Source organism: Mustela nigripes, chromosome 4, assembly GCF_022355385.1.
Source record: "Mustela nigripes isolate SB6536 chromosome 4, MUSNIG.SB6536, whole genome shotgun sequence".
Classification (NCBI taxonomy): Eukaryota; Metazoa; Chordata; class Mammalia; order Carnivora; family Mustelidae; genus Mustela; species Mustela nigripes.
In genome coordinates, this window is record NC_081560.1 from 19,890,145 (window position 1) to 19,907,730 (window position 17,586).

The window sequence follows — 17,586 nt, forward strand, 5'->3', positions numbered from 1 at the left end:
CCAAGCCTGCACATGGCCTCTCCTGAGAGCGCGGCTGCTTCCCTGGGCCCGCTCTACCTCTAGCACTGTGTATGCAGCTGAGGCAGGACACGGATGACCTTGTCCAAGTCGTGTCCCAGGTCTGTCTTCCCCACGCAGCGGGAAAGGAGCAGAAACAGATGAGCTGTTTCCATCTGTGTATTTTTGGGTCCTTACCTAGGCCTTTGTCTACTTGTTCCTTCCCGCACGTTCTCAAGCATTATAATGAGTGAGGAACAGTAAATAGTGTTGTTGTCACTTACTGCTCCAGCTTCCCGTCGTAGACAGAGGAGATCCAATAACCTAAGATACCATAAGTTGGAGGGAAAAAGGCCGAACAAAAGCCTCTTCAGGTTGGGCAAGTCTCTGGTACCTTCTCCCCCGTGTGATGGTCTGGCCTTCCCGCAGTGGGGGTGAGCCTAGGGTCTGCATGAGGCTAGGTGCTATTTTTGCATTTAGGAAAGGCAGGGGCGCTGGTTTGGTCCCAGATGGAAGGGTTCCTCTCTTTGGTGGACCAGGAGCTGCCCAAGGGTAAGGGAGGATCAGGTCTGACTTTGTAGCCTCCATCCCAGGCCCAAGTTTACTCCTGTCCACTGGAGCAGTTGGCCGCTGCCTCTCCTTTTGGAGGGGCTGGCTGCATCCGTCCATCCCTGCTGGCTCACCTGGTCGGCCTCTTTCAGATCAATTCGGGATATTTGTAAACAGCCGATGCCTGGGGTGAGAGGGGTGGCCTGTGGCTATGGAAGAGGCCATGTCCTAGAGCTGAGCTAATTGGCCCACAGGGGGACGGACCTGGTGACCTTCACCTCATTAGCACCACATTTGGATCACTGAGCTCTGGCCTAGTTCTGACCTTTCCATAATAAGGACTCAATGTGGGGCTTCTGCCAAGGTGGGGCATCTGAGGGCTGGCCTAAGACCACCCTACTGGGTAGGGGAGCTGCCTGTACTGTACCAGCCAAAGTGAGAAGCAGGTTCAGGACCAGGCCCCTGGCCGCCTCATCGCCCATGGCCCTCCAGGTGGCTTGGCCCAGGGGTCAGGGTGACAGATCTTCCTTATGAGTCTGTCACCAGGGCACAGGGCTGGGACAGTGCCAAGGAGCTGTCTCCCAGGTTTGCTGTCTTCCTCCACCCTCTCTAGAGTCTCCACAGAGACCCCCAGACACCTCTGGGGTCCCCGGCTGACCTTTTGGCAGCTCTGCCCCAGGAGCCTGGGGAGGCGGCCAGAGGAAGGATGCCGGCAGAATTAAAACCCCCTTTCCATGCAATGATAGAGCTTTTCAGAGTGCCAGGCTCTCTGCAGAGTGGGAGCAATTTCCCCGTAATTGGTAAAGTAACCGTAACTGCTTTGTCATTTGTATGTAGCGACACGTAATTGCACGGTAACCTTTGCTGCCGCGCGCGAGGGAAGCGCGGTGAGCTATTAGATTGTAATTTGGAGTGTCAGCTCCAGCTCTCCCCGCCACCTCTGCGGCCACCACCGCTTGGGAGGCCGCCGGGGAGCCTCTGCCTCCGGGTCCTGCGGGCCCTGCTTCTGAGCCGCTAGGCTGTCTCCTCCTGCACCTGCCTGGGCTGTGCCACCCTCAGCAAGGCCTGGACCTCCACGGGGTCTCATGTCCGTGCTTCTCAAACCTGGCAAACGGCCACGTCACCTACCTGGGAAGGTGTGAAGATGCAGGTCTCTGAGCCTCACTCCCAGAGTTCCCGATCCAGTAGATCCGGGGTCGGTTCGAGAGTTTGCATTTCTATACATAGCATGAAATGTTCTAGATCTTACCACATTCCTCTGTTCCTTCCTTCGGCCTCATAGGCCTTATAGATCTGTAGGAAGTAGGAACTTTTGCTGTTTCATCTTGATGACATTAGGCCCTCTGATTGCCGTTTAGCACCACTCTGACGTAGAGACCATGAATTTCCGCCCAAACAGGAGACTCACAGAGGTTGTCGGAATTGTCTAAGGATGACAAACGGTGACAGCGAACAGTCCCATGGCACCAAGTGCCAGAAGGTATTCTACGTATATTACATCATTTAATCCTTACCACAGCATTAGGAAGTATATACTCGTATATCCTCATTTTACCGACGATAAACTGAGGCACAGAGAAGTTAGATCCCTTGCCCAAGGTCACAGAACATTAAGCGGTAGCGTTGGGGTTCAAACTCGGGCATTCTGACTCTGGGGCCACAGTGTTAACTATGGGGAAAGTCAGGCTTTCATTTCTTCTTCCATCCTTACATTTAACACATGTCTTAACCTACCATGAGCCAGGAACTAAGCTCAGGGTACAGAGACCCCTAAAATATGGTCCTGTCCTGGAGCTCACGGTCCCTGGAATCCAGTGGGTCACAGGTTTTAATTTATAAGCCATGCAACCAAGAGGACATTTGTGGAGACCAGATTTGGGATCCTCCTGATCGGGGCAGAAGGGTGGAACCCTGGCTAAGGCTTGAACAGAGAGCCCTGTCTGTTCACAGGTTTGCCCAAGTAGGCACCGCATATATTCCCATGGGACAGAACCTTATTTTTTTCCTTGGTGAGAATGAAGTTGCTGTCTAACAAACAAGCATTATAACAATGGCCCGAGCTCATTTGTGTGCATTTGTGGAGCAGCTGAGGGAGAGGTGTGCCCCGGCGTCTGATTACACTGGGGTGCGGTCCACTCTTGCCTCCTCTGGCTGCTGCTCTCATCTTGCTGTTAATGGGGCCCAGGGGAGAGCTGGGCCAGGGTAAGAGCAGACACTCTCCTCCCCCATTGCCCAGGGTGTTCTGGAATCCACGCCGGCCCTCACCTGTCGAAGGCTTTCACCAATTAGCCTTTCTTTCCAGGGCCCACATGGCCCTGGCATCTGCCCCTTATACCTCAGCCTCCCCGGTCTGTGGTCCCTATGGGGTCCCCTCCCCCCGCCCGGTGCTCTAATTGCCCCATGGCCGAAGCTCAGACTCAGGCATGGTGGTGTCCTTAGGGAGCCTGCACTGGTCAGAGGCTGTTCTAAGTCCCTGCAGCCTTCCTACCCCCTTCTGGACAGAATTCCCATTAAAAAAACGAATATGAAATATCATCTCAAATGGACAAAGTGGCTTTCCCGTTTAGCCAGTATCTTCTCACCTGCTTTCTCACCTGGCCCTCGGGACTGTCCGGTCTTCCTGTTCTATAGTCAAGGGAAGGAAAGCTCAGAGAACAGGAGGGGACTATGCCAAGTTGTATAGTTTGGAAGCGGGCCACGCAGGTGAACCCGAGTCCTGTGTTTTTTCTGCTACTTCAATGTTAAAAATTCCAACATCCCCCCCCCCCCCCCCCCCCCCCCCCCCCCCCGCCATTGCACCTGCTTCGAGGAAACAAAGAGTCAGCCCATCGTGCCACAGCTGGGGGACCTTAGCCTCCGTGTGGACCTGGACTGCACCTGGTCCAAGGCCTTGATCACTCCTTTATCTCCTGGAGTCCTATTTAGAGGGAGAAACCGATCCATGGGGGGAGGGGCGGGCTCGTGAGAAAGCCATCATTGTCCCCGGGATCCCAATGCCACATTAGGAACCCCACCTGCAGCCTTGGCCTTATTTGAGTCTGATGACAGCACCATGAATTGGGCAGTGTGGGGGACGACGGTCAAGTGCAGGTGAGCAGACTGCCTGCCTCCTGACTGGGCCTTTCCGGAAGCCGTCCTGAGCCGAGGACGGGCAGAGCCCTCGCCACCGGGCCGCAGGCTGAGCTGTCATCCCTTTCGCTGAGAACTTTCCTCCCTGGGCCCCTTGGCCCTAAGTTGCCGGAGAGATTTGGTTCATCTGAGCAAGCCACGATTTCATGCTGCACTTGGCCAAATACATATGCTCTTTTTGTCAGTGATTGTTTATTTATTGGTTTGTGTTCTGCCCAGCCAAGGGAAGGAACTGTATTTGGTAACTGGCCACTCAGAACTGTGGTTCTGGGGGCTGAGCAGCCTCAGGTTCTGCCACGACCCTGAGGCACATGATTGTGCCAAGCGTGGCGGGAGAATGTCAAACCTGGCTTGCCTTGCTCCCTGCCTCAGTTTCTCCTTGTGCCGCATGGATAATTGCCCAGCCTCCTCTCCTTGGAAAACGGATCGTAATGGCAGAAGTCCCTGCGGCACAGCTTGAGGTTGAGAAAGTCAGGCATGAGAGCTCCCTAGGAAATGGAGGCAGGAACAGGTGAGGCCACTAGGAAGCCCAGCATGCCCTAGGCTGCCCTTGGCATGCCTGCTGGGTCGTACTGCTGCTACGTCCATCCGGCAGGGAGAAGGCACCATCTTCCTTTATTTGGATTTTTCTTCCTTCTTTTCTTTTTATCTCTTTTACCCTCCATCACCTGTCTCCCCCCCCCACCCCCAATCTCCTCATTTTAGGAAAGAACCATAAAGATGCAACTAGACCTTGAAAGCTCCCTCCTAACTTCTGTATTGTTTCTGTATTGTTTCTGTCAGGGGAGAAGTAGGGGCTGTGTTTGGCCTGGAGTATTGGACCAGACCACTCAAGAAAGGCCAGAGGGGATCAAAGACATGATACAGACATCTGCTCGGCACGTGGCCTGCCTGGGCCTGCCCCTGCTCTCCCCAGCTCTGCCACAGCTGCCCCCTTGATAAGGAGGGCGGGGAAGTCACAGAGAGGTTTTAGATGCTCAGCACGTTGTCTTCTCTGAGATGGACAGTGCCTGTCACCCCCAGCCCCCACCCTGGGAAGGAGCCGAGGGGCCCCCTGAGTCCCTGGAAAGCTGAGTTGGCCACTTTCACACAGCTCCATTGGCAAGAACCTGCCTGCTGGTTCTCCAGATGCCTTTTCCTTTGGCTGGATTGAAGCCTTTAAAAAAGTGACACCTTGGATTTTATTTCACTCCTTTTTCTGCAAAGTCCAAAGACGTTTACAGGCGTGAGCTCTATAGGCTTTATGGAAACCCATCAAAAAGCAGGGCTTGTTTCCTTCATCTTTATAGAGTGGAAAATAAAAGCACGGGAAGACGGAATAACTCTTCTAAGGCCACACAGTTCTTCTGAGAAGGAGGGAGAAGCCGGCGTAGGTGCCTAGAGCCTTCGGAGAGCTCTGTGCCACACCAGAGCTGCTCGGTGGGGACGTTGGGGGCTCCGCGCTGCCATGGCAAGGTCGTCTCCACTCCCCGGTGGGACAGAACCCAGCTGTGACCCTGTGCTCACCTGATCTGGTAGCCAGGAATAAAACAAGGAGAGATTTGGCTGAAACTCCATGGGAAAATGGTCCAAAGGCTTTTGCTGTTGGATTTATCCCAGCTTCTGCTCCTAGGATTGTCCAGGATTCAAGATCCTGGGTATCCGGGGGACGCACTCTTTAAGGAATGCTCACAGGTGTTCCAGTGATTTTTAGGGAATACAACGTTTGGGAAAGGCTAAAGGAATGTTAGACATATTTCTTCTTAAAAAGACTTTTCAGACCTTTCCTGTAACTAATCATTACGAGTCTCTTACGTGGTGTTAGAACATACTGTCTATTAAATTATTTACTCAAGAGCCCTGTTTGGTAGAGCATCTTGGCGGGGTGGTGAGGGTGAGACCTTGACTTCCACAGAAGACACTTCAAGACATGCTGGTGTAGGTATGACAAGGCCAGGTTGCCCATGTTTACCACGCCTTTAAAAAAGAGCAGGGAGTCTGAGATGGGGCATGATGAGGCACTAGTGTGACTTGTTGAGTTCCTTCCAGAACCTTCCATTTCTCCTATTTCTCTCTCCCCAACTGACTGCAGCTGCCTCTGTCATGGTATGTCGTTCACGTGTTAATGTTTCTAGTTCTCTGTTCTACGCTCTCGAGTCCTCATTTGTGTGTCTGCTCAACTTAGTTGTAAGTGCGGAGGCCACGTTCCCTCTGGAGCCCACACTCATGCGTGCTGGCCCAGGGATTGCTGGTGTGATGGTGATGAAGGACCATCTTAGCTACAAACATGGCGCCTGGAAGGGGTTGGAGGTGGAGCAGAGAGACCCCAGAGGCCAGGAGAGGAAAGAGACTCTCGGGACCCGTGTTTTTCTCACCATGGTCCTGCCATCTGCTTAGGCTGTTGACAAGCCACCTGGTTTCTATGGATCTGAGTTTTTCGTGTAAAAAAGGATTCTTCTAGCCCGAGAAGTTCCCTGACTTGGTACGTCAGCTTATTGCCCGGCTGCTCCCTCCTAATGTTTCTCCTTTTTAATTTTCAGCTCTTAACCATTGATGATAATTTCTGTGGCCTGGATATGAATGCCCCCCTGGGCGTGTCGGAGATGGTGCGCGGCATTCCCGTCTTCACGGAGGACAGGGACCGCATGACTTCTGTCATCGCATATGTCTACAAGAACCACTCTCTGGCCTTCGTGGGCACCAAAAGCGGCAAGCTGAAGAAGGTAGGAAAGAGGTGCAATTATTATGGTTATTCTGAAGGCGACCGATCCCCACGGGGACGGGTACCATCCGCGCTGTTTTGCTACTTTGGCCCTGGTGGGCCGGTGATACAAATTTGAGCTAAGGAGCTATGTCGCTCTTGAGGTCACGGGTGATGCTCTCTCCCTTCTCTGCCTCTGTGCAGAGGGTCACTGTGGGAATCACAGTGGGAGAGCGTGGACATGCACCTCTCCCCTGCGGCTGGTGTGCACGTGGGGAGTTAGCCCAGCCTTGCGAGGCCGTCCCAGATGGCGTGTCCTCTCCAGCTTGGGTCTGTGCCCTAAATGCAAGGGCTTTCTAAGGCCAGGGTGGTTGGGGAAGGTGGGCAGGGGCAAGTTCCGTACCTGTTCCTCTTGCTTTGGCCCTTTTGAGTGGTGCATCCATCTGGATTCGTGCAGGGAAACAGATGGAGGAAAGTGCAGGACCTGCTGGAGTTGCTGACGGGGCTGAGTCAGATCGTGGGATGAGCAAATTGTGGGTACTGTGGGGGCATAGAAATTACTTGAGGTGGAGTAGAACGGTGTGATCTGGGACAGGAGCTTTTCCTCGTCGCTCTCCAGAAGCTTGCTGGCCTCGAGGTACTGGGTGATGTTGGCGCATCAGCAGTGTTGGGAGCATGCTTCCATCCAACTTTCTTGTCTCACCCCCCCCCCCCCCGCTCAGGCTTATCATCTCAGTGACTTGGAGGTGGAGCCCCCTGGATGGGATCCAAAGCCTTCTTAAGACAACCCGTACCCCCTGTTCTGTGTTGGCTGATACTTACGCTTCATTCAGTCTTGTCCCAGGGGAGTATCGGTGAATCCATGTGAAACTCCTGCTTGTCTGATTTAGACTTGCCTTGGAATTCTCTGGATATCGTGTGATTCCCCATCGGGCACTGCCCTATCTGAGACAGCTTTGAGCTCTACTTTCTCTCTGCTGCGTTTCTGGGTATCAGCTCCACACGGTCAAGGAGACAGGGTCTCGGCAATTCTAGAAGACTTTGCCCCCTCTCCCATCCTACCGTGTAACAGCCCAGCCATCATTTCTTTCTTTAAATTCTACAGGAACAGGCGGTGGGGCTGGAGTGTGAGAGCACGGGGGGGGGGGGGGGGGGGGGGGGGGGGGGGGGGGAGGGGGGGGGGGGGGGGGGGGGGGGGGGGGGGGGGGCGGTGGGGGGGGGGGGGGGAGGGGGGGGGGGGGGGGAGAGGTGTGTGTGAGGTGGGGGATGTGTGGGGAGTAGTGACACGGGGAGTATCTGGAAGAGGAAGCCTGTCTGGTGAAATGCCACAAGGCACCGCGAGGCTGATGCGGGCGGCATGCCACGTCTGCTACTACCCGGAGGGCTCACCGTGACGCTATAGTGTAGGGCCTCACGTGTCCAATACGCAATGCGTGTAACCGCCATCTACATAGCTTAAGAACCGTATTTCAGGGTTCTCTGCCTTTCTGCAAAGACTCCATTAAACATAAGTGAACATTTTGCTCCTGCCCTGGCGTCTTGGGATGATTTTGGCTCATACCTTGAGCCGTACCTTGTGGACGCCCCAGAAGGTTCCACCTGTGACACACAGGTGTGTCGTCCTGTCGCAGCTCCTGTTGGGTGAGGCCGCCTCCTGCCTCTCCATCTAGGCACAGGAGCCTGGGCTGACTCCGCTATCTTCTCTTACCTCTGTCCGTGGCTTCCAGCTTCCCGTGAGGCATCAAACATCCAAACTGGAGGAAGTTGTGTCAGAGAAGCCTCAGGATAAACAGAGGAGGGAAAAGACTGGGCTTTGGAGCAGGGGCTTCAAGAGTGTTTCTGTTGGATGCTCAGATGGTTTCATTCTTTATTCTGATTCGGTGAATTTGGTTTGCTAGAAAAGTGAGTTCTAAACCGCAAAGGCGTTCCCATATGCGGTTCGTACAATGAGATGTCTGTTGACCTGCTTCTCCTGGCCCAACAGGTAAATAAACACTTTGGAGAGGAAAATGTAAGCAAGACAATTTGGGGTGCCTTCGCTCTTTTCTCTAGTGAGCCCAATCTCAGTGCAGTGGAGAAGTGAGTTACCCCAATACGCTAGAAGATTCGCCCTCACTGAACTCCCTACCCCGTGCGGTAGGATCATTTACTTGCTAGCAAGACTGTGTAAATAGATCCTCTAGGAGGCTTTTTCTTTTTCCCCTTGGTCATTGTCTGAGCTGGTGTCAGTGAAATAAACATTGGGAGTTCAGCGCACATAACAGAACAGACAGTTATTTTCTCTTGGGGGAGAAAAAGCGACACGGTTCCCGGCCACGGCCGCATGGTAAACACAAGGCAGTCAACTTGCAGATGCGTGCTGTTAGTCAGAGGGTGGCCTGAGGTCGGTGGGGGCTGGCTCCCCTGCACCCGTGGAAGCCTGGCCCCTGATGGGGAGGTCAGAGTGCGGCACAACTCCGGTGGGCTGAGGACATGCGTGGTGCGCAGAGGCAATGCTCATAGGGCGGGCTGTAGGCAGAGCCTTACCTTCAAGCATCCCCAGAGCTCACCCGGGCCAGCATCGACAGGCAACACCTGACCAGGAGGCTTGGGGCTTTTTAAACCTCAGGCTGGCATTTCCCATTTTTTTTTTTCCCCTTTGGGGAGTTTATATAAGAACAGTTCTGTTTCAGCCACCTGGGACGTTCCGTTTAATTTCCAGAGCAATGGTGGGATCTTTGAAGCGTAAACATTTGAGAAGTAAGAGCAGAGGTTCATGTAGGGGGGAGAACAAGCCAGCACACCCTCCTGGGGAAAGCCGGGCCGTTGGGGCAGCCAAACTTTCTGCTCCACGAGCTCAGAGTGGCAGGCTTTTAAATAGTTTTGCTGGAGCCCGGCTACGGCTGCTGCAAGCTCAGCACCGCTGGCCCAGGGGACGGTTTGAGTTGGGGCAGGAAGGCTGGGTCGCCGACTCTGTTGTTTGAAATAATAAAAAGCAAAACTGGCCAGTTTATTTATTTTTTCGGAACAATAGAACTTCCCACCCCACCCCACCCCCTGCGCCGCTCACTGAGCACCACTCCCCTTTCCTTGCCAGCACTCTGTATTGCCTTTCCCAGAGGCTATCAAACCACATCCACCTTTTGGGCAGAGGCCCAGCCGTGAAATGCTTTGGGGCTGCAAGAGGATTTTGCGGGAAGTTTTGTGAGCTGCTGAAATCAGGGGGTAAAAATAATGGAAATCATACTGTAGCCGTAATTACAGAGTTGTCTTCTCTGAGCCCTGTAATAATCTCCCGTGTGTATCAAGGGCCATGCAGAGTTCTTTGCCATACGACAGGTGACTCGAGATGGGGAGGGTAGGTGGGAGGTCTGGGGGCTTTGCTGTGGGTTTCCAGGGTCTGGGAGCTAGACTGTAGCGATCCATAGGCTGCCCTCGAAATTACTGACTTTTCCTTTTGTTGGAAGGATGTGGGTCCTTGTCATTTGCAACCTCACCTCTGATAACCATAATTTCACTCCTTTCGTGCACACGTCACATGAGGCAGAGGAAAAGGAGGTGAGGAAAGTGCCAATTTGGATGTCTTTTATGTTTTCTAGGGTGTGTGTGTGTGTGTGTGTTATGGCCGTATGGGCAGCTTTTCCATGGCGAGCGTTCTAGGCAAGCGCTGTTAAGAAACATGGCATATAAATACTACAGTCACCAGGAAATACTTAAGAATTTAGATATAATCCACAGACTGTTAAAATGTCAACTCCAGGTTAAAAGACAAACATCCCAGTCTGCTTTAGGGTGTCTGTATAAACCTAAAAATCTTTGCCCCAAGTTGGGGTAATGAAGCCAGCGTTGCCTCAGATGAACAGAAATCTCCGCTTAACTCTTTGGGCCAGAACCCTCTCTTCTTGCCTCTTGCACTCCTACCACTAAGTGATCATACTTTATGGCTGCTGTTCCGCGGTGAATTACCGCCTGACATTAGTGGGAGAGACTAATGTTCATCATGAGCCAAAACATCATAAAGTCCCACTTGAGGTGTGATTGCTCCTTTCATTTTGTGATTGCACCATTCCTGAGCATTCGGCTAGGTTAAACTGTTCACACGGAAGGGGCGGAGTGCTTTGTGGATACTGGTTAAGCAGAACTCGGGCTAGTCTGAGCCTCGACTTGTGGTAGGAGACATACCCAAGTGCGTGATGAGCCACGCCTTACCAGCCTCTCTTGATAGGAATTCAGTGCATGTCAGGTGGGAGCATCAACGGGAGTGGATACCATGGAAATTATTCTTATTGAGAATTATTATGCACATTGACATAAGCTGCCCAATTTCTTTTCCTTGAACCTATTTTGAAATGGATGTGCTTGTGTTCCCCACCTCCATATCCTGACCATGGGTCCAGAAGGACCACCAAACGGGAGTGGAGTGGGGTAGAGGGAGACCCACTTGGGTCTGTATCCTTTTGACCATAAGTTCTCAGGAATGGATGTTCTCTCTCTCTCTCTGTGTGTGTGTGTGTGTGCACGCGCGCACACGCGCGCATGCAATGCTCAAGCCACAGAACCATGTCAGATCAGCTTCCTAAATGTATCTGAGAATTCTTAACACTCACTGGAAATTTGAATCAACTTTAAAAAAGGAATTTATGCCATCGGTAGGACTCCAAACGAGTCGAGTGAAGGCGTCACGAAATCAAATGGAGATGTCATGTTGGAAGTCCCACTTGCCCAAGGACACGGAGATTAGAGCAGAGGTGTGTTGGCTGGTACAGGATTTGGTCAGTGTACTCTTCCAGAAGTCTCTTCACACAGAGCTGCTGGCTGCTTTGCATGTGGTTAGACACTCAAGCAGGAAGGAAAAGAAAATGGAAGAATCAATGCTGGACAGTTTCTGTTGTGGAAAAAGACCATCAAAGCATTTTTGTTTGATTGTGTTGCGGAGTCGTTTCTGCAATTCCCACTGCTGGTTTGGCAAGTTTGGAGCCTGAGGGCATGTGAGGCTGTGGGGTAAGTGGAGAGGAGCTGAGGTTGAAGGTGTCAAAGACAGAAGAGCACCACAGATGTTCGGTGGGGGGGGTGGGGGTGGGCGGGGTCGGGAGGCTCGCTCCTTCCACTCACCTCACATCTCAGTGGGGTGGAGCCCTCTGTCCTTAGTCCTTCAAGCCTGGGGACACCAGAACTGGTCTTCAGACGGACCTCCCCACACGCCAACTGCCCACTTCTGGTCCACCTCCTACCTTGTGCAGTTACCTGCGCTGGGGTATAAGCTTTTTAGTCCGTGCTGTATCCGGTGGGGGTGGAGAGCAGCCTAAGCTAGTCAACGTCCTTGTAGACATATCTTCCATTTATGAAGTTCCCACTCAATTGTCCTTTTTACGCTAGTGTAACCCCACTGGCTCTCACTTCTTGCCCCTCGCTACTTTTCACCACTCTGTCCTTGGGCCCACCCATGGTCCCCGCAGGTTCCTGGTTGGGGGTGAGGATCTCAAGTGGTCGCTCGGAGCCTACCTGAGCAGGCTTGGCGAGGTGTCCTCATGATGGAGCTGTGGCATCAGCCCCACTCAGAGCAGCCTGACCCCGAACCCTGGGGCATCACCTCCTTCTCCTCCTGGCACCTTCTAGAAACACACTTTGAGATCCCCAGAACACTCGTGGGAACACTTGTCATCTTATTTTCCAAATGATCATTAGTAGTGCCCATGATTTACGGAGATAGTCTTAAATGAGCTTTGCCAATTCAAGATTTATTGATACATGTGTGCCACTTTTTTGACTCGTGTGTGTGTGTGTGTGTGTGTGTATATACATTTGTGTCGAATGATCCTGATCATAAATTAAAATGCGGAGACATTAAAATTGAAGAGAGTGCTATAGAAACACCCCCAAATCATCAAGCACGCTCAGTCAGCTGATGCTCAGATGCCAGACACGCTGGAGGAATTTATCCAGTGACACATGCAATCGAAGTAAAATATTGTGCTTTACAAGAACATATCATTAAAATGAAAACTAGCAGCATATCAGGAGTCTGGCCATGTAACCAAGACAACAAAGATGGGGAAGGATGAAAGACTTGGTGTACCCGAGGAAGAGGGAGGAGCAGAGGCAAGACAAGGATGGTGGGGGGGGGGCGCCCAGCAGCAAATGGCCTTGTATTGCCAGGCTCACATCTGATAGGACCCGCATCAGAGAAGAGCCTCTTTCTGTCCTTAGCGGTGAAGGCTCTGGGTCAGAGGAGGAGCAGGGGAGGTCTTTGTCACCTGAAATCACTGCCCTATCTCTGCCGACTTTGATGGGGTCAGCAGCGGCAGCTGGACCGACTCCAGACCCACCGGCTGGAGCTCTGATCGGCGTGTCTGTGTAGAGTTCCTAATTGTTGGCCAGGGACTTCTGGGAATGTGGCCGCGTGGCCAGCCCCTTGGGGGGTCACGGTGTTTCTCCCCCACAGCTTTGGCGTCTCATAGCGACATTCACGGGGACTTTTGAAATAGCTGTCTCAAGTCTACCGTCGTCACTCCATGGCTTCCATCCTGGCCCAGGTGATGCGGGGGATTAGTTATCAATTGTGGTGCAACAGATCACCCCCAAATGTAGAGTCTTAAACAAAATGACATTTATTATCCCATGGTTTCTGTGGTCAGGAATCCGGGCATGGGCCAAGCTGGGTTCTGGTTCGGGGTTACCGACGGACCACAGCCAAGATGTCATCTGGGGCTGGAATGGGGGATGATCCTCTTCGGGAACTATTCCCGTGGCCGTGGGCAGCCTCAGGTCCTCGCTGGACACCCCACGTGGGCCTCTCCATGATGGCCACTCCCACCACACGGCAGCCGAGAGAGGGACAAGGGAAGAGGAGCAAGCTGAAAGCCACGGTCCCTTTGGAACCTCATTTCAGAAGTAGCATCTCATTGTCTTGGCTGTATTCTATTCCTTAGAACTGTTGGTCACGTGGCCCAGCCCACCTGCAGGACGAGGGGCTTCTAACCTCCACAAGGGTCTGAATACCAGGAGGCAGGGTGCCTGGGGCCCCTTTTAGACGCTGCTCATCACACTAGAGCTCTGTGTCTGGGCCCTCAAGGGCACCTGAGCCAATACTCTTAAACTTGCCGTTAACTGCTAGTAGCGTGAGAAAGAGCACAACACGGCTCAGGGGCAGATGTGGACAGAGCACCGAATCCGGCTTCCTGCTCCCCAGGGTTTGATCATGCAGACCTGTCAGAGAATCTAGGGGCGAAACAGAAAGAGGCCGTGAGGCCTGCCATGCCCAGGGCCAGAGGCTGAGGAACCATCCCTTAGCAGGAGGCCTGGGAGCTCAGAGAGGCAGTCCCAGGTGCTCAGTTAATTTTAGGGCAATGGTGATGTGATGGTTTATGATGGTGGGTGAGGGACATAGGTCAAGTCAGTAACTGCGGAGAGCTTTGCGCGGCCTTGGAGAATCTGTGGCTCTTGGCTTTGCCTCCATTGCAAATCATCTCCTTCCTTAGGAAGGGGTTACTTTCCTAGTGGTGGATCTGGCAGGAAAGAGCACGGGAAGGGAACTGTAGGGATTGAATGCCCAGTAAGTACAGGCACTGTTCTGGGTTTTTTCCATGCATAATTCTCAGCATTTCCTTTGGGGTACATTCTACAACCTCTGTTTTATACCTTCGACCAGAGACTGACTAACTTCCCCGAGGTCACATGATTTGATCTAAGGTCGCCCTTTGACTCGTGTATAGGCTCGAGTCCGGGGCTCTGCTGAGGTTGTGCTCTCAGGCTGTGGGTTAAGGTCACCTCCACACCCGTGAGAGGAGGTGGTCACCTGTCCTCCCACACCTGGCTCGTGTGCCTTGGCCAGAAACTCCCTTTCATTCCCTCTGCCCCTGTGCTGGCTCAGGACCCTGTGCTCAAGCCTGGATGGCTATAACTGATTGCCCATCTCTAGGAGCTCCTCTCTTTAATTGTCCTGTGAATTTTGCCAGATTCATCTATCCAAAGCAACTCCAATCCTATGTTTCCTAGGTTAAAAAAAAAAAGAAGAAGAAGAAGAATAGTCACTGATCCCGGCTTCCACGGTCCCTGCCTGTCGCCCTGCGTGGAAATGGCCCGAGCCACACTCTCCTCCCGCTCAGCCCTTCAGCCCTGGCCCCGCACAGGGTCCTGGGGGGCCCTGGCTAATTTTAAATACTGAAGAAGAGGCTCCCACCTGAGAAACAATGGGATTCCCACCTACATGGCTGCTCTCCCTCCTCCACGATTTCCCTCTGGAGGAGCCATTATGCCCAAGGCCCATCCTGTCGCAGAGTGGGCGGTGGCCTTGGGGAGGGCTGGAGCTTTTCTGGGAAGCAGACAGACTGTGCTTTTCCACTTGCCACTGACCTGCTGCCTAGGACACAATCAAGTGTTTCTTTGTCTTCAGCTTCTTACCCGCAGGCTCTCTCCCAACAGCCCGCGGGACTATGTGTCATGGTTCTTGATGGTTTTTCCCATTGTAGTTCATCTGGGGTCCCTGTCTTGGCTCATTTGGGAGATGGCTGCTTCTCCTTAGATCCCAGAACTGCTTTGCAAGCTCTGTGGAGCTGAAGATCTAGCTACACCGTCTCCTCACCACTCCTGGCTGTTTGGAGCACCTCTCCCCTCTCCCCACCAATCCAGCCGGCCTTCTTTTTCTCCCCAAATGCCCATCCCCTGAACCTGCGCTTCTGGGCTGTGACCTCAGTCCTGTGCTTGCTTGCTTTTGTCCACTGCCACCTCTCAGCTCTTGCCTGCTGTTCCTGTCATTATGTAGTGTTGTGTACTCACAAACATCATCCTGACCCATTCACCCAAGACCACTGTGAGGCCAATGACACTTGGACCAGCCCTGGCTCCACAGTTTCTTTCTAGATTTGGTGACCTAAGGGGCAGTGACTTGAGGGGTACCCTTTCCCCCAAAGCCACCTCTTGACGCCCATCACCAGGTGGCCTTATCTCCATTATTCACTGCAGAGGCTCAGGACGATGAAGAGTGGGAGCCCATCTAGGTACGGGCCATGTTGCTGGCACAGCTGGGTGGGGACCCAGGTCTACTCTGTTGACCTGCTTTGCCCACATGAGTCACATTAGGAAAAGGGGGCCGGGGCACCTGGGTGGCTCAGTCCGTTAAGCGTCTGCCTTCAGCTCAGGTCATGATCCTGTGGGATTGAATCCCACAATCGAGCTCCCTGCTCTATGGGGAATCTATTTCTCTGCCCCACCCGCACTCATGTTCTCTCTCTCTATCTCTTAAACAAATAAATAAAAACCTTGGGGGGGGGTGGAAAGAGGTGCCAAGGAATGGGTCTGAAAACAGTGGGTGTTGGCTCAGGGGTCTCCCCCATTCCATAGGCCCTCCCTTCCTTGAGGCCATTTTCAGGTTGCTAAAACACCTGGCATCCCCAGGGCCTCCCCTGGTCCCAATTTTTCTGGCTTCCAGAAGAATCTTTCAGAAGCCCCTTCTGTCCCCCCCTCCCAAGTCTCCTGAGGAGGCATTAGAGGCAAGGAGAGCAGAAGGGAAGGAGAACAGGACGGAGAAGGGTTTCCCTTTCGCTCTTGCGAAGAGGACGGCTCATCTTCCTGTTCAACCGCTCCTTCCTTCCCGCCAAGATGTGAGCATGCTGGGGTGAGGGCAGCTGAATCTGAGTGTGTCCCCATTGTTGGACTTGAGATGTCAGAAGGACGCTGAAGCTGCTGTGTGACTTGCTCTCATCACGGCATCCAGAACCTCACCCACGTGCTCCTGCTTTTCAGGTCTTCCCACTGGGAGGCTCAGAGGTCCGTGGGTTTTCAGGCGGAATTATGCCCAAGATCCTATGGGCATCTCATGCTCTTTGTGTTTTTGATAACAGTGAAGATGGTTAGGGAGCTTTGGTTTCTTCTTAAAGATCTGTAAGTGCTTTAATTCTTTAAGTCTCTCTGCTGACTCACCAGTGTTTCCTCCAGGGATCATTCAGTTCTGTCCATTTTCTTCAGCCTCCCCCAAAATATCGTAGCATTTATCCATGGGTTTCTACCAGAAACAGGACTCCTCTATGGGGACGTCTCACGATGGGTGCACAAGTTTTTTGAGAAGTTGTATATAATTATATTTTAAATGTTTCATATTAGCATATGTAAAATGTCTTATTTCATCTTTATGATCACAGTTGTTTTGGGCCTTCTCAGACATACCAGATATGGGAGAGGAAAATGCATTTTTTCTAAAAAGATTTATTTATCCATTTTATTTTTTTAAAGATGTATTCCTTTATTTTAGAGAAAGAGAGAGAGCACGTGCGAGTAGGGGCAGGAGCAGAGGGAGAGACAATCTCAAGCAAACTCCCTGCTGTTTGTGGAGCCCAACCCTGAGGGTCCCATGACCTTCAGATCATGACCTGAGCAGAAATCAAGAGCTGGCCATTTAATAGACTGCAGGTGCCCCAAGATTTATTTGTCCATTTAGAGAGAGAGAGAGAGAGAGAGAGCATGAGCTCAGGGGGGAGGGGCAAGGGAGAGAGAGAATTTCAAGCAGACTCCCTGCTGAACACAGAGCCCCCCATGGGGCTCAATCTCACAACCCTGAGGTCACGACCTGAGCTGAAACCAAGAGTCAGATGCTTAGCTGACTGAGCCACCCAGGAGACCCAGGAAAGCACATTTTAAACTTCACTTACAGAGTGAATCTCTTTTAGATCCCACGAGGTTTTTCAGGCAGAATCAGCTTAGGCCTTGGGTGGACCTGAACTTGCACATCATTGACCTTGACCATGGCAGCTGGGACGCTGGACCCCACCGTAATCTGGGCAGTGTCAAGACCACAGGGATGCTGGTGGTACTGACCAACTCATGCCTCAACTAGGCTGTGGGTTTTCTTCCTCCAACAGGAAGGTCATGGGCTTTGGTGGAAGAGATACGAGTTCATCAAAGGAAGCCAAAGAATCCTTTTCCAAATGGAAGAATCTTTTTCCTAAAAGGATATGTCATGTATCCATTTCATCAGTTTGAGTTTTTACTCAGTCCTGAATAAGCGTGTCTGCCTTCAGCTCAGCTCAGATTGCCCAGAAATCACAGGCAATCAGATATTTCAAACCCCATAGCTGAGAATATCTTCTGAAAACAGTTTATTCTCTCTATAGAAAGGAGTTTATCAATATAGTTGGATCTTTGTCCCAGTGCATCTAAACCTTCCCAGTTAGCCTGCAGGTGCCCAGTATGGTGCTGTCTGAAGGTAACAAATGTATCCAAAGACTGACTGTTGAGGCTTATAGTATCTAGGTGTGTGT

General features: G+C 52.3%; 1 protein-coding gene across 2 annotated transcripts in view; it reads left to right on the forward strand.

The window, feature by feature from the left end:
- The window catches only part of PLXNA4 (plexin A4), a 424,261-nt gene that overhangs the window by 75,188 nt on the left and 331,487 nt on the right, over positions 1–17,586 (forward strand). Inside the window, exons 3-4 of one of the 2 annotated variants that reach the window (XM_059396394.1) lie at positions 6,195–6,377; positions 14,330–14,721. In XM_059396394.1, coding sequence (XP_059252377.1) covers positions 6,195–6,377; positions 14,330–14,368 — 222 coding nt within the window. In that variant the 3' untranslated portion in view covers positions 14,369–14,721. Of the gene's footprint in view, positions 1–6,194; positions 6,378–14,329; positions 14,722–17,586 lie in introns of those variants that run through there. The other variant, XM_059396393.1, reaches the window with a different exon arrangement.